This window comes from Leucoraja erinacea, chromosome 4 (assembly GCF_028641065.1).
Source record: "Leucoraja erinacea ecotype New England chromosome 4, Leri_hhj_1, whole genome shotgun sequence".
Taxonomy (NCBI): domain Eukaryota; kingdom Metazoa; phylum Chordata; class Chondrichthyes; order Rajiformes; family Rajidae; genus Leucoraja; species Leucoraja erinaceus.
In genome coordinates, this window is record NC_073380.1 from 31130123 (window position 1) to 31145091 (window position 14969).

A 14969-nucleotide genomic window follows, 5' to 3' on the forward strand; every position below is an offset into this window, starting at 1 on the left:
TAAGAGAGCTCTCAGCACCTAGTCTTTCATCCAGTCTTTCCATCACCTTTAGAAACCTTTATTGCTGTTTATCAACATCAGGACCCAAGTTGTGCCAATGAAAGTCAAATAAGCCATTATGAGACAGAACTAAGAATAAAACTGTTAGAGACATCAGCCAGACCTTAGGCTTACCAAAATCACCTGTGTGGAACATCACTAAGAAGAAAGAGCACTGGTGAGCTTACTAATTGCATAGCCCTGGCAGGCCAAGAAAAAATCCCCACAGCTGATGACAAGAATTTTCTCTATAATAAAGAAAAATCCTCAAAACACCTGTCTGACAGATCAGAAACACTCTTCAGGAGTAAGGTGTGGATTTGTCAGAAGACGTCATGAACAGAAATACAGAGGCTACACTGCAAGATGCAAATCACTGGTTAGCTGCAAAAATAGGATGGCCAGGTTGCCAATAAGAACTTAAAAGAGCAACCACAGTTCTGGAAAAAAGGTATTGTGGACAGATGAGACCTTTAACTAAGATTAACTTATATCAGAGTGATGGCAAGAGCAAAGTACTGCCCAAGATCCAATGCATACCACCTCATCTGTGAATCAAGTGGTAGGGGTGTAATGGCCTGGGCATGAATGGCTGCTGAAGGTACTGGCTCACTTATCTTCATTGACGATACAACTGCTGATGGTAATAGCATAATCAATTCTGAAGTGTATAAGACATATCCTATCTGCTCAAGTTCAAACAAATGACTCAAAACTCATTGGCTGCCGGTTCATTCTACAGCAAGACAATGATCCCAAACATATTGCTAAAAAATGGTTAATTCTTGAGTGGCCAAGTCAATCACCCAATTGAGCATGCCTTTTATATGCTGAAGAGAAAACTGAAGGGGACTAGCCCCCAAAACAAGCATAAGCTAAAGAAGGCTGCAATACAGGCCTGGCAGAGCATCACCAGAGAAGACACCCAGCAACTGGTGATGTCCATGAATTGCAGACTTCAAGCAGTCATTGCATGCAAAGGATATGCAACAAAATACTAAACATGACTACTTTCATTTACATGACATTGATGTGTCCCAAACATTGTGGTGCCCTGAAATGGGTGTGTGGGTGTGGGGGGGGGGGGGGGGGGGGGGGGACTATGCATTAACACTGCTGTAATTTCTACATGGCGAAACCTAAATGTATAAACATGGCCTTTATTAAAATCTGCCAATGTGCACTTTAACCACGCGATTTTTTCCATTACAAAATGTGGAATGCAGAGGCAAATAAAATGATCAGTATCATCCTTTATTGTCATCTTGCAAAGCAACAGTTGTACAGTGCAAAATGAGAAGACGTTTCCCAGGGAATACCAGAGCATCGCACATAAAAACGTAAACATTTCATGTGTAAAATAAAAACGATTAAAAAAACAATCCAGTTCCTGATAAAACAGTACGAATAGTTTTTTTTTTAAAGCGCAGGTAAAACAGCAACATTAAAATACAAGTAAAGAAAGTCATAAAATGGCCAGGGCAGCTGATTTAAGTGGCCTGAGCCAGTGCCAGAATTATCACTCAGTGCCAGTTATTAAATTGTCAGTGCAAAAGCAGCAGAATCAGGTGGAGTGACTGTTTAGAAGTCTCACAGCCTGTGGCAGGAAGCTGTTTAGCAGTCTGGTTGTCTGGGCTTTGATGCTACGGTATCTCTTTCCTGATGGCAGGAGATCTAGATGTGTGGAGTGGGTGCAGTCTGTCCTTTGCTATGCTCAGTGCTTTTTTCAGGCAGCAGCTCTGGAACAGTTCTTTGATGGGTCTTTGTCCTAAATATTATGATGGGTCTTTGTCCCAAACATTATGGAGGGCACTGTATTTCAGCTGCCCTTATGACTACTTCTTAGGCCATTTAACCCATCAAGCCAATGCTGTCCACAGGGCGATCCCATACCCCGATTTATATCCCTATCATCCTAAAATCTATCTACATCGGCAAACTACACAAGCCAATTTAGCAATCCACATCTTAGGGATGTGGGAAGAAACTGATGCACCTTGGACAACCCATACAATCACAAGGAGAACTTGCAAACTCTGCACAGAAAGTCAGGCTTGAACCCAGGTCGCTGGAGCTGCAAGTAGCAGCATTACCTGTACCGCCTCTATTCCACCCATTGACTTACCTCCAATAAACAGTGGAAATACCACTGGTACGATCTCCACAAAACAATGTTTTTTCCTAGGCCAACATCTAGGTATTAAATGCACCATCATCAATCCTAGACAGACCGTGTAGGTAATAAAATGGACGAGATTATCAAAATGCTGTTCTTAGCTCCAATGAGGTGGGCAGTTCCCTGTGGAAAAGGCACTTTCAGGTCCACACACTGGGAACATGCAGAAGCCCAGTGCAAGCAGCCAACAGCATGCACCAACTAAAAAAGTCATCCACACAATCCATCTAAAGTGTCCTGACCAGAAATGTCACCCATCCATGTTCTCCAGAGATGCTGCCTGACCTGCTAAATTACTCCAGGACTGTCCTTTTGTGTAAACCAGCATCTGCAGTTCCTTGTTTCTCCATCACATAACTCTTGCAACACTTTTGGCAAGATCTGCAGGTTCTACACTAACCTTTTCCATCATCCCAGAACTGGTATGTGAATCCCATGGGATTGTTTAGTAGCACATAACAGTATTCTCTAGATGTCTTTACTTCTTGGGTTTGAAGAAATACATAGATAATGGTTTGGCATAGCACCGAGTTAGGTGGAGGAAATTACTCGGATGAGAAGAAGAGATTCCAAGTGGGTTTGGAGAGAATGGGCAAATAAATTCATAAACCAAACATTCCAGAAGATGACAAAACTGAAATACTGGAGAGCTAATAACTCAGTACAAATGAGGGGTGGGAGATTGCAAATTTCACGTGGGTCTACCTGTTTCGACTAATGCAATCAACCCGACGTGCACAAACAAAAAATCAAATAGAACAAGTTGACTTACAACTTTAGGCTGTGCATGCCACACGCAGGAAGTACAAATGAGGAAAAACATTTAAAAAAAATCAATTTGACAACTATTGGATAAGTTAATGAACCTGAAAACAGGTCAAACCTAAAGCCCTGATCTACATCCCCTGGTACTATAAGTGGCTCGACAAATACTGTTACACATTTTCCAAAACTTAAGATTTAACAGATTAAAAAAACTGTCTCATGTACCTTTTGATAATCTTGCTGACCAGTCCAAATGCCTTAACGGATGGGTATATATACAATCCAAGATCCCTTCCACATCTCTCTCCTTGGAAGTCATTTTGCCCCCATTATATCTCTTGGGCTACCATACTACATCAAAAGGTAGTTTATAAATGTACTTTGTTCGTGACTTCAGTGCAAGTTTCTGCCTGGAATGCACTAAAATCCTGCCTGGATTGGAGGATATTAGCTATAAGGTGAGGTTGGACAAATTTTGATTCTGGAGCATCGGAGACGGAGGGGAGATTTGAGAGACGTATATGAAATCATGAGAGGCACAGATAGTGTAGACAATCAGAACCTTTCTCCCCCAGGAGAAAATGTCAAAGGCGAGAGGGCACACACAGCTTCTAGGAGAGGGGCAACATTTGGAAGATGCGAGGGGCAAGAATATTTTTTTAATATATATATACACACTGGTGGGTGCCCAAATGTGCTGCAAAGGGTGGTGGTGGAGGCAGATATAAGAGTGACATTTAAGAGGGTTTTAGAATGGAGGGATATAGATTTATGTGCAGGAAGAGATTAATAGGCATCATGTTTAGCACAGATATTGTGGGCTGAAGGGCCTGTTTCACAGAAAACTGGAGAATAGTTTAAATTACAAGTTGAACATTAACTTCACGTTCAAGTATTCCAGTCTGAACTGCAATAACTGATCAATCAGCATTTAATTTTATTAGTGAGGTTAGGAGATATGGGACTGAAATCTCAGTTGCTTTCTGGAAACAACTGCAGGAAATAAAAATCCAATAACATAGCAGTAACCTTTAAACAAGAAGAAATGTGGTTGCATATTTTTATTTGGACAAGTACAGAACAACTTGTATCACAACTGCTTTTTATGACATGATCAACAACAGGCACTCAGAGTGCTCACAAGATATGTACATACAAAAAGGTGCAGCATTCAGCCGATCATGATAAAAAGTTAAAATACCTGAATTTTCAGACTTAAAGCTTGTGTGCTCATCCAATTCAAACATACTCACTCCGCAGGACATGACCAGCATGAAAAAGACAATTCTGCATGACACACACAGAAATGTGCTGTACTTTAAAATGATTAACTACTTTGTAGTGTTAATGCTGAGCCCAAGCCTGTGCGAGTTCCAACTGCACACATTCAAACTTGCAGAAATCTGACTACTTCTCACACTTTGCAGCATGTGATATTAAGATTACTTGCCAACGGCAACACCTCATTTCCCCAAAATAAGTCCAAGATCCATGCTTGGAACGGATCAACTCTTGATTTCTCCTTGGTGATGCAAGTAGTGATGGTCATAGGGAAGGGGTGGATGCAAGAGATCAATTCTGCTTAATAACATTGTTAATTGTGCAGAGCATCAGATGAACATTCTCGATCCTGCTGTACATGAAAGCCAATTTGTCTGGAATGAGATCCTTTTACCCAAGGTAGCTACACGAGGCCTCAAACTGAAGTGAGGCAAGACCCATCGAGCCACTAGTTTTCAACTCAAGGTGCGTCCACCTGAGATTAGGCAGACTAACAGACATAGTGAGCAATTAATGTGTGGGAGGTTGAATTTCATTCAAACAATAAGGGAGACCCGTTGGTAATCCACAATGTTGTCTTTAGACATTCAACCCCCACTAACAGATATACAACACCCGTGCCGGAATTGGAGGTGGGACATTGATGACTGACAGCTGCGGGATGATCTGGAACACAGCAATACCAAATTACTTACCACATTTACACTTTCAGGCCACAACAGCAAGGCTTGAGGTGGGTGTGGGGGAGGAATAAACACCAATTCTTCAGATAGACAATAGGGAAGCCACCACATGAGAGCTCACGAGCTGGCCACTGTACAAAGAGCTATTCAAGATGACAATATCCACTTCATAATTAGCCAATCTCACCCCAAACTTGTTTAATGAATGGTCCGAGTTCCTGGGATTGATCAGAATCTGCCATTCCATCTACAGTTTGCAGCCAATGTGACCCTTCGATGGATGTTAAAATTAGAACTAAGCCTGAAAGTTTAGAAAGACGTGCAAGAATGGAAGACAAGTTCAATATATGCTTGTTACTGGAAGCCACCCAGGATTCACTGTAGGCTGCCAGTGACCAGAGGCCAAAGAACCGAGTCAATTGAGACAGACCTCAGGAGGCTGCCACTAAGGCACAATCACCATCAGCTTGAAACAAGATGGCTGTCAGAACTAAGAACAGAATCTACATATAGTGGAAAGTTATGAAATCAAAACTGCCTCACATGGACAAAAGCTGTCCAGTGGCAGTTACTCAGACTTGCTGGTCTCTTTCCCTCCTCTCCACCAAGCTGGGGAATCATCCTGTCCATATCTTGAGCGAAGAGAAGTAAAAAGATCCCAGGTATCATTTGAAGTCTGATTTGTATGTAAATTTCAATAAGTCCAATTCCTGAAGTTCACACCAAACTAAACAAAGGAAAAAAGTTCTTCAGCATCTAAAGTTAAATCAAGTGCATCTCAGCCAGAGGTATGAAATTGAGGTCAATTTGGCAGGGTGCACACCAACCCCTCACATGGCTAGGACCAAGAATCTAAAAAGCATTTTGCAGGTATGCATACATTTCCTCCTCTTATTTCTTTCCATGTTACTTCTGTTAAGTCCTGTGCAACAGTCAAAGTAGGTAGAACAAAACCCACTAGAAGTTATAAACAAGTTGGTTAAAGAGAGTCAATGCAAAACAGTGGCAGCCATATTTTCATACCCACTAGATTGAAATTTGCTGTAATATGAATGGGCAACAGTAAGAACCCAAAACAACCCTAATGTCCGTGTTCAAATTAAATGAGGTATAATTGATCCGGTACAAAAGTAAAACCTCTAACCAGTACAGATAAAGAAAAACTGTTCTGAATCAGCATTAAGATAAATACGCATTAACTTTACTGGTTCATATTCTTTGTAAATGCAGTTAATTGTTGCTTATAGAGTAAAATTGTCAGTAACATTCTTATAACATTTTCTGGAAAGAATGCTAAGACTCAACATGGATAATCCCTCATTGAAGGAGTCTCCAGGTGTTCCAGATTTCTAGTTTGATGCAGGAGTTTAAGGCTTCGGTGGTATAATCCTCTGAGAACTTTTCAGTCGTCAAAATGCATAAAATGGAAGTCACGCACCCACGACTAGCAAGAGTCTAACTGAATCTCAGTGTTATTCAAGGGCTGGGACAGGTCACTGTGTTTGTAAAATCCCATGGTTCGATCTATTGAATAGATATCTTGCTGTATTCTGGAGCACTCCATCAGCAGGTTCCAGTAGATGCATTTGTTTAAAGCACTTGTCAGGGACTCCCAGTCTGTAGTCTGATAACATGGAGAACATGCGCCGATTTTAATACGTGGAGGAAGCTGTGCTCATAGCATCGTCACCAAGCTTCGTGTTGTTGGGGTGTACACTGGCAAAGTATCGGACATCCCGGTCTTGATCTGCCTGCAATGCCATTGCAGTTTGCTCTACGGCTTCCTGCTGAGAACTGCCAGAATTCAGAAAATATTCTGTAAAAGAGTAATAATAGATAAAACCAGTGGTTTGGTAAAACAAGAGCTAGCTTCTTCATCCTCAGAGTAAGCAGTATGGAAGTAGACCACTCTGCCCAACTTGTCCATGCCAACCAAGTTGTTTAACTGAGCTAGTCCCACTTGCCTGCGCCTTGCCCACAAGCCTCCAAATCTTTCCTAGTGTTGCACCTGCCCTAGTGTCATTTCCAAAGACTGTAGGAGTCATGAACAAAAATCAGTGCCCTCCATAATGTTTAGGACAAAGACCCATCGTTTATTTGTCTCTGTACTACACAATTTGAGATTTATACTAGAAGCAAAAAAATCACATGTGGTTAAAGTGCACATTGTCAGATTTTATTAAAGGGTATTTTTATACATTTTGATTTCACCATGTAGAAATTACAGCTGTGTTTATACATAGTCCCCCCATTTCAGGCACCATAATGTTTGGAACACATGGCTTCACTGGTGTTTGTAATTGTAATCGTGTTTAAATGCCTCCTTAATGCAAGTATAAGAGAACTCTCAGCACCTAGTCTTTCCTCCAGTCTTTCCATCATCTTTGGAAACTTTTATTGCTGTTTATCAACATGAGGACCAAAGTTATGACAATGAAAGTCAAAAAGCCATTATGAGACTGAGAAACAAGAATAAAACTGTTAGAGACATCAGCTAAACCTTAGGCTTACCAAAATCAACTGTTTAGAACATCATTAAGAAGAAAGGGAGTACTGGAGAGCTTAGTAACCGCAAAGGGACTGGCAGACCAAGGGAGACCTCCACAGCTAATTAAAAAAAATCCCCAAACACCTGACCGACAGATCAGAAACACTCTTCAGGAGTCAGGTGTGGATTTGTCAATGACCACTGTCCGCAGAAGACTTAATGAATAGAAATACAGAGGCTACACTACAAGATGCAAACCATTGGTTAGCCGCAAAAACAGGGTGGCCTGGTTAGTTTGCCAAGAATTACTTAAAAGATCCACCACAGTTCTGGAAAAAGATATTGTGGACAGATGAGACGAAGATTAACTTATATCAGAGTGATAGCAAGAGCAAACTGAAGGAGACTAGCCCCCAAAACAAGCATAAGCCAAAGATAGCTGCAATACAGGCCTGGCAGAGCATCCAGAAGATAACCAGCAACTGGTGATGTCCATGAATGCAAAGGATATGCAACAAAATACTAAACATGACCACTTTCATTTACATTACATTGCTGTGTCCCAAACATTGTGGTGCCCCGAAATGGGGGGGGGGGGGGGGGGGAGAAGGGACTGTATAACCACTGCTGTAATTTCTACATGGCGAAACCAAAATGTATAAAAATGGCCTTTATTAAAATCTGACAATGTGCACTTTAACCACGTGATTTTTTTTCTGTTACAAATCTCAAATTGTGGAGTACAGAGGCAAATAAATGAATGATGGGTTTTTGTCCCAAACATTATGGAGGACATGCCACACACTGTACAGTCCTTCAGAAGAAATATTTTTTTAAGCAAGTGAAATTTGAGAACACCAAAATGTTCACATGGACATCTATGTTACCTGTCCCTCACTGATCAACTGTACGCCAATACAACATCCCATTAAGGAGTTCTTCTTTCTCTCCATTAACCTTGTTGCTCCAAACCTGTTGAGGTTGATATTATTTGTGGGTGCAAAAGGAAAGAGGTTTAACGTTTGTGGAAGACAGATGATGTTTAATGGCGATTAGCTTAGGAGACAACAACTTTGATGACAAATAATGAAATACAAAAACATATCTAATCAGATCAGCCTTGAATATTTTCTGGTTTGAAGCGGAAGATAGACAGAAAAAGCTGGAGCAACTCCAGGTTAGGCAGCATCCCTGGAGAAAAGGAATAATTGACATGTCAGGTCGAGATCTTCCTTTAGACCTCTTCCCTGCTTCAGTCTGAAGAAGTGTCTCGGCCCGAAACGTCACCTATTCCTTTTCCGCCAGAGATGCTTCCTGACCCGCTGAGTTAGTCTAGCATTTTATGTCTATCTTCGGTGTAAACCAGTATCTACAGTTCCTTTACACAATTCCAGTTTCAAATGTGGACCGTTCTTGCCATTAATTAGGAAGATAGCAATGTTTTTAAATTTTAATTCCAAACACATATATTTTAAAAAAAAGAAGTTACAGCGAGAACGATACTGCAGATGGAGAAGTGGACCCTACCTTTTTCCATTAGGGTTTGCCTCAAAGTTTTTGCTAACAGTACTCTGACGTTTGCCACAGGATCAGATGCCAGCTGTAGCAAATGTGGCATCAAATGCTCAGCAAATTGTTCGATTGGGATATAATCATCTTCAATCACCGCCTGCAATTGAAAATATTACACTGAGAAAAATCTACCCTGAACGTCTAATGTTAGTGTGTATGAAGCAAGACTGACTGGAACAGTGAAAGCTCTTCAGTTCCAAAAGAAATGGCATTAAGTCATCTTTACCCATTACACCACATTATATCAGTTGATGAGCTCCAACACACTGGGGCATGACACTAATTACAGAAATGTAGCATTTGTTAATAAGATGGTGATGTCATTGGCAATGATGCCATTTACTGTTCATTCCCAAAATGCCTTCTCTGTTCAGGGGCATTAATACTCAACCACATTGTAGACCGTTGGCAGAGGTGCTTTTTTGTTTCATTTCGTGACCCAAATCACGTATCTACCCGTATTTATAACATATTGTGTAATAATATTATAGAAATCATACCTGAAACACGTCAAGAACAAAACCGGCACATATTTTTAATATATGAGAAAAACCTCCAATTTTCCAAGTAGTAATTGTCCAATCAAAGCATGTTTGACATCGAGTCAGACGCCAATTGACTCAGCACAAGCTTTGTTTCAGGTTAGCTCGGCAGGGAGCGCACATCATGGCGGAGAGTATTTCTACTGATGCTAGTGTTACAGGAGATTCCGATGAAGATTCTTTGGTCTTCTGTGCAATACATGTCGTCGAAACTCACAGCAAGGTAATTGAATTTAGTGAGAAAAGCATTAAGAAGTCTGAAGAATGTGCAGCTAATGGGCCTGTCCCACTTAGGCGATTTCTCAGACGACTGCCGGCGACTATCAAGTTGCTGGTAGTCACCTGAAAAACAGTCAACTGGAACGGCGAGTGGAACACACACACACACACATCGCTTCCGTCATCAGCCCGTTATGCAGGCGGGGGACAGGACAAGCGGGGGGAGCGCTGTATAACGAATTCACACGGTGCAAAGCCAAGGTGATACTGACACACCGTGATGAACAGGAAGGTTGGTGCTGTAATTAAGACGGCCAAGCACAGTGTACGGTAAATCCTTTAAAAGGGCGTAGAGGGGGAAGGGGCAGAAGGAATGGAGACAACTTTTAAGAATCCAGAGATACACGGCTGTGAAGCACGGCGGACATTAACATTTCCAGTCGGTTATCCTCGGTTCTGAAAACTACTGCTTACGTTTTTTCCCTCTCCAATGAGCCAATGAAATTCACCAGTTAGCACCGGTGAACCTTCAACCCCCCTGGCAACCCGCCAGGACCTCGCGACCCATCTACGGTACGTAAATTCTCGCTACTCTCCATGGCGGCTTCATTCTAGTCGCCCCTAATTTTTCGACACGTTGAAAAATTTGCGGCGCCCATAATGAGGCCGCGACTAGTTCCCAGAATGCAGGAACTCCTCACGACTATGAAGGCGACTCCCCAGTAACCACCCGCGAACATGTGGAGACTGCATAGTCTCCTGCAGTCACTTAAAAAGTCGCCCAAGTGGGACAGGCCCATAAGTGGATAGAAGTGGAAGAAGTCTGGAAAGCAAAGTCGCTGCTAAGGTGCTGCACCACAAACAGGACAGCCAAGTCGTGGGACCAGTGAAACATTGTGAAGCAACTGGAACGGAAAGGTAAGAGCTAAAAATCAGAATTTATGAAAATTAACCTGCATGGACATAATTAATTAAATTTTAACCTCTTATAATGTGAGATATGAGATCTTGAGGCTGAAGTTGAGGACTTTAACTTTGTCTTTCCTGAACAAATTAAATAAAAAATTGTCACTAATGTCAGCTTGTTGAAGTCAAAGAAGAGTTTTCTTTAACATCTAATCGCAGAGCTGCCTGCGATCATTTGCCGAGAAGTGCTCCGACTGCAGGGCCCATGTACTTACCATGGGCGGAAATCCTGGGGGGACGGGACAGGACGGACACACGGACGGAAGCCTGTCCCATGTTTTGAGAGGTGGGGGACAATCTCCCCCATGTTTTGTGAAACATGTTGCAGTAGAACCACTCGGGAAAGGCTGTAGCGCCCAGGTCAGCTCGCCTACCCCACACTCGAAAGACGTGCAGGTTTGTAGGTTAAGTGCTTCAGTAAATTGTAAATTGTCCCTAGTGTGCTGAATGGGGCTACTCTACAGGGTGATTGCTGGTCGGCATGGACACGGTGGGCCGAAGGACCTGCAGTTCCCAGGTAGCCTCGCGTACAGGTCGGCTCGCCTGCCCCGAGACTGACTGTAGCGCCCAGGTCCGCTAGCAGTTCTGTCTGCAATTCCCAGGTCGCGAAAACTAATTGAAATAAAATATGTCTGCGGGCTGGATGATTTCGGGTTAAGGCTTAGGGTTAGGGAGTGCACAGGATCAGCCCTGACCCATTAATTAGGCGGGTTCAGGAGCTGGTGAAACCTGGGACCTCTGCAGCAGTCTCACTCAACGTGCACCTCCAGTCAGACTCACGTCAAATTTGTGGTAAAAGCAAGTTTCTTCCAGCTTCGTACCATAGCTAAAATCAAACTACATTCCTCCAATTCGACGACCTTGGAAAAAAAAATCAGCCACGCATTCATCTCCTCCCACCTTGACTACTGCAACTCCCTATACACTGGCATCAGCCAATCATCCCTGTCCCGCCTGCAATTGGAACAAAATGCCGCAGCGAGACTCCTGACTGGTACCCGTAAAAGGGACCACATCACCCCAATTCTGGTCTCTCTCCACTGGCTCCCAGTACGGTACAGAATCAACTTCAAGCTCCTCTTATTCGTATACAAAGCCCTTAATGGGCTTGCCCCCTCCTATATCAAAAATCTTCTAACCCACCATTCTACCTCCAGGTCCCTCAGGACGGCCGACTTGGGGCTACTGACTATCCCAAGATCTAGGTTTAAGCTCAGGGTCGACCGCGCTTTTGCAGTTACAGCCCCACCTAGACTGTGGGACAGCATCCCTCTCTTCATCAGAACTGCCCCTCCATCGACTCCTTTAAATCGAGGCTTAAAACCTATTTCTATTCCCTAGCGTTTTTGAGGCCCTTTGAAGGGGCGCTGTAAACAGTTTATTAATGTAATGTACGTGTACATGTACATGCATATGTATATATCTATATATATCTACACACACATATATATCTATATATATATATCTCTATATATATATATATCTCTATCTCTATCTCTATCTCTATCTCTATATATATATATATCTACATCTACATATGTATATGGTATTATATATGGTTTAAATAGACCGCAGCACAGAATAAAGCCCCTGTCTCCTTATCTTAGGAAACCTGAACGGAAACCTCTGGTGACCTTGCGCCCCACCCAAGGTTTCCGTGAGGTTCCCTGAGATTTTGGTCACTCTCCCTAATGGTTGAAGTGGTTTCCGCGTAGTCGAGGCTTCTTCTATGTTCCTGCGATCATTTCAACAAAATCAAAACCGGCCTCGACTAAAAATAGGTTGCCATTTGGTCAAAGCCAGTGGATTGGGGATGCTATTTACTTACAGGCTGTCGAAGGCAATCTCCTTCGCTGACCAGCCATTTTGATTGGCTCATTGGAGTTTTCAGCAAAGATCCTGTAGGATCTTTGGTTTTCAGGACCTAGAAGATCCGCCGGCAGGTAAAATGCCCGCTAACTTTATTAAACTTCTTAAAACTGTCTCCGCTCCTTCTCTCCCTAAAGGTCACCCAAGGTTTCCGTTCAGGTTTCCTAAGTGGGACAGGGGACTTTAGGCTCCCCATAGAGCAATATGAGCATTAAGCACTAGATGGCGCTGTTACTTTTTCGATCTAATTTTCTAATTAGCTTAATTAATTAGTATCCAACTTTTGACACTGACCAGTTATGAATTCCTTCTCAATTATATTTTATCTAATCTGTGCCAAATTTCAAGTAGCAGTCATGGGTCACGAAAGTTAAATTCTAGATACATTTTCGATGCTCGGCCCACGGCCTAATTGCTCGCGACTCGCATTTCAGCCAGATCAAACAAGCACAGCAACATTTCATTAATTCATCATCATATGGGTGTACCCTTCTGCAGGCATGAGATAAGAAAAAACTGGAAAAAAAGAGGAAGAGAAATGGGGATCCAGGGGCCATTGCCCCCTGGTAGGATTCCAAGGGGCAACGCCCCCGACGAGGGTAAAAGGGGACAGCGCCCCTTATATGCAGAATTTTTTAATAATTGTACCTTGAAATGACACAGTTTTCTTGCCTATTTACCCATAATTCCAAATTGGTGATAAGCAATGCTGGGCCAAATGGCCTCCAAGCTGCAAGATGCCATATGTATACTCCAAAAAGTGTTAATGTAGTGCCAGTAATTCTGCCCAGAATGTAGGCTTAATTGCATGCTCTATGTAAACTACTCTTATAGTTGAGAGCAGAACCAAGCTCGTTCATGACAAACTGGACTTTCTTACCTGGCAGACAAAGACAAAGGCTTGACGACCTGACCACTTCACACTGTGGCAAAACTTATCAACAAGTTCATTGATCAAGTCCACCGCTAAAGCAGGAGTTGAAGCTGCATAAAATTTTCTGATCATCTCACTCACCTGTAAAGGAGACGTTTAATCAATAACCAGTCAACCAGTCAGTTTTCGTGCCAGAAATAAACATCATTTCTTAAGTCTAAAGTTTAAGGTTGTGAATTTACAGGAACACCTGGCGAAGAATTAACAGCACCAACGAGAAAAATGACACTTAAACGAGCATCATGGTGTTTAATGCTTGTTAAGAAAAGGCAGCTAGGGTGCTAACATTTATAACTGTGCAACAGCATGCAAGCTGGATGAAATAAAACAAAGCTGGAAATATTCATGCGAGGAAGCACATGTGAAGACAAAAATAGAAATCATGTTTTAGGCCCTTTCATTAGAATGAGAATCCATCACATTGCAGGCAAATTAGTTATTACTATTATATCTCACATCCTTCTTTTTTTGCTCCTCAAGATGCTATCAGTTTACAAGCTACCTGAAGGGTTTAAATCACTTTTGAAGAATCAAATATAATGTAGCAATGAGGGACAACAACAATATTGGACTAGTTGCACTGCTAACCATTGGATGTTTCAACATCATTCTAAAAGGAGCAGCGCTATGTTGCTACTCTGTTTTTTTTGTTTTAGTCTTTAGAAAGGACCTTTAGAAAGGAGATGATGACAAATTCATTTTGTCAGAGGGTGGAGAATGTGTGGAATTCATTGCCACAGAAGGTTGTGGAGGTCAAGTCAATGGATGTTTTTAAGGCAGAGATTGGCAGATTCTCAATTAGTACGGGTGTCAGGGGTTGTGGGGAGAAGGCAGGAGAATGGGGTTGAGACGAAGAGATAGATCAACCATGAATGGTGGAGTGGACTTGACGGGCCAAATGGCCTAATTCTGCTCCTATAATTTATGGAAGTGTTGAACTATAATAACCTGCCTGTAAATGACTGAAACCTTTACTTGCAATAGTGATAAATCTTTGAAATTAATGGGCACAAACACTGTGACATATCTTAACATTATGACTGTTAAAAGAGGATTAGATGCTCCATTTCCTAAAATGTAGTTCCATGGCTACAAGGCATTCTACAACACTTACAATGAACAAAATAAAAACACACAATGTTGGAAACTTAAGCCAGATACACTCCGTGGTTGAAGAAACAGTTAACATTGAGAAACAAAATGCTGGAGTAACTCAGATCAGCCAGCATCTCTGCAGAACAGAGATGATGCCTGACCCACTGAATTATTCCAGCACTGCCTTTTTATAGGTATAAACCAGCATCTGAGGTTCCTTTTCATTTTCAGATCAATGAGTCGTCTTTCATCTAGAGTCCCGATAAAAAGCTCACACCATTCTGACAAAATATCGTTGACCCAAAATATTTATCTTCCTGCACATCCTGCCTGATCAGCT

At 42.1% G+C, this 14969-nt stretch overlaps 1 protein-coding gene across 3 annotated transcripts in view; it reads right to left on the minus strand.

Moving 5' to 3' along the window:
- Positions 1-4026: 4026 nt before the first annotated feature.
- Positions 4027-14969, minus strand: part of LOC129696240 (serine/threonine-protein phosphatase 4 regulatory subunit 1-like) — a 60134-nt gene continuing 49191 nt past the window's right edge. For all 3 annotated transcript variants that reach the window (XM_055633944.1, XM_055633945.1, XM_055633946.1), the window contains 3 exons: positions 13481-13615; positions 8960-9101; positions 4027-6760 (listed from right to left, as the gene is read on the minus strand). In XM_055633944.1, coding sequence (XP_055489919.1) covers positions 6597-6760; positions 8960-9101; positions 13481-13615 — 441 coding nt within the window. In that variant the 3' untranslated portion in view covers positions 4027-6596. The remainder of the gene's footprint in view (positions 6761-8959; positions 9102-13480; positions 13616-14969) is intronic.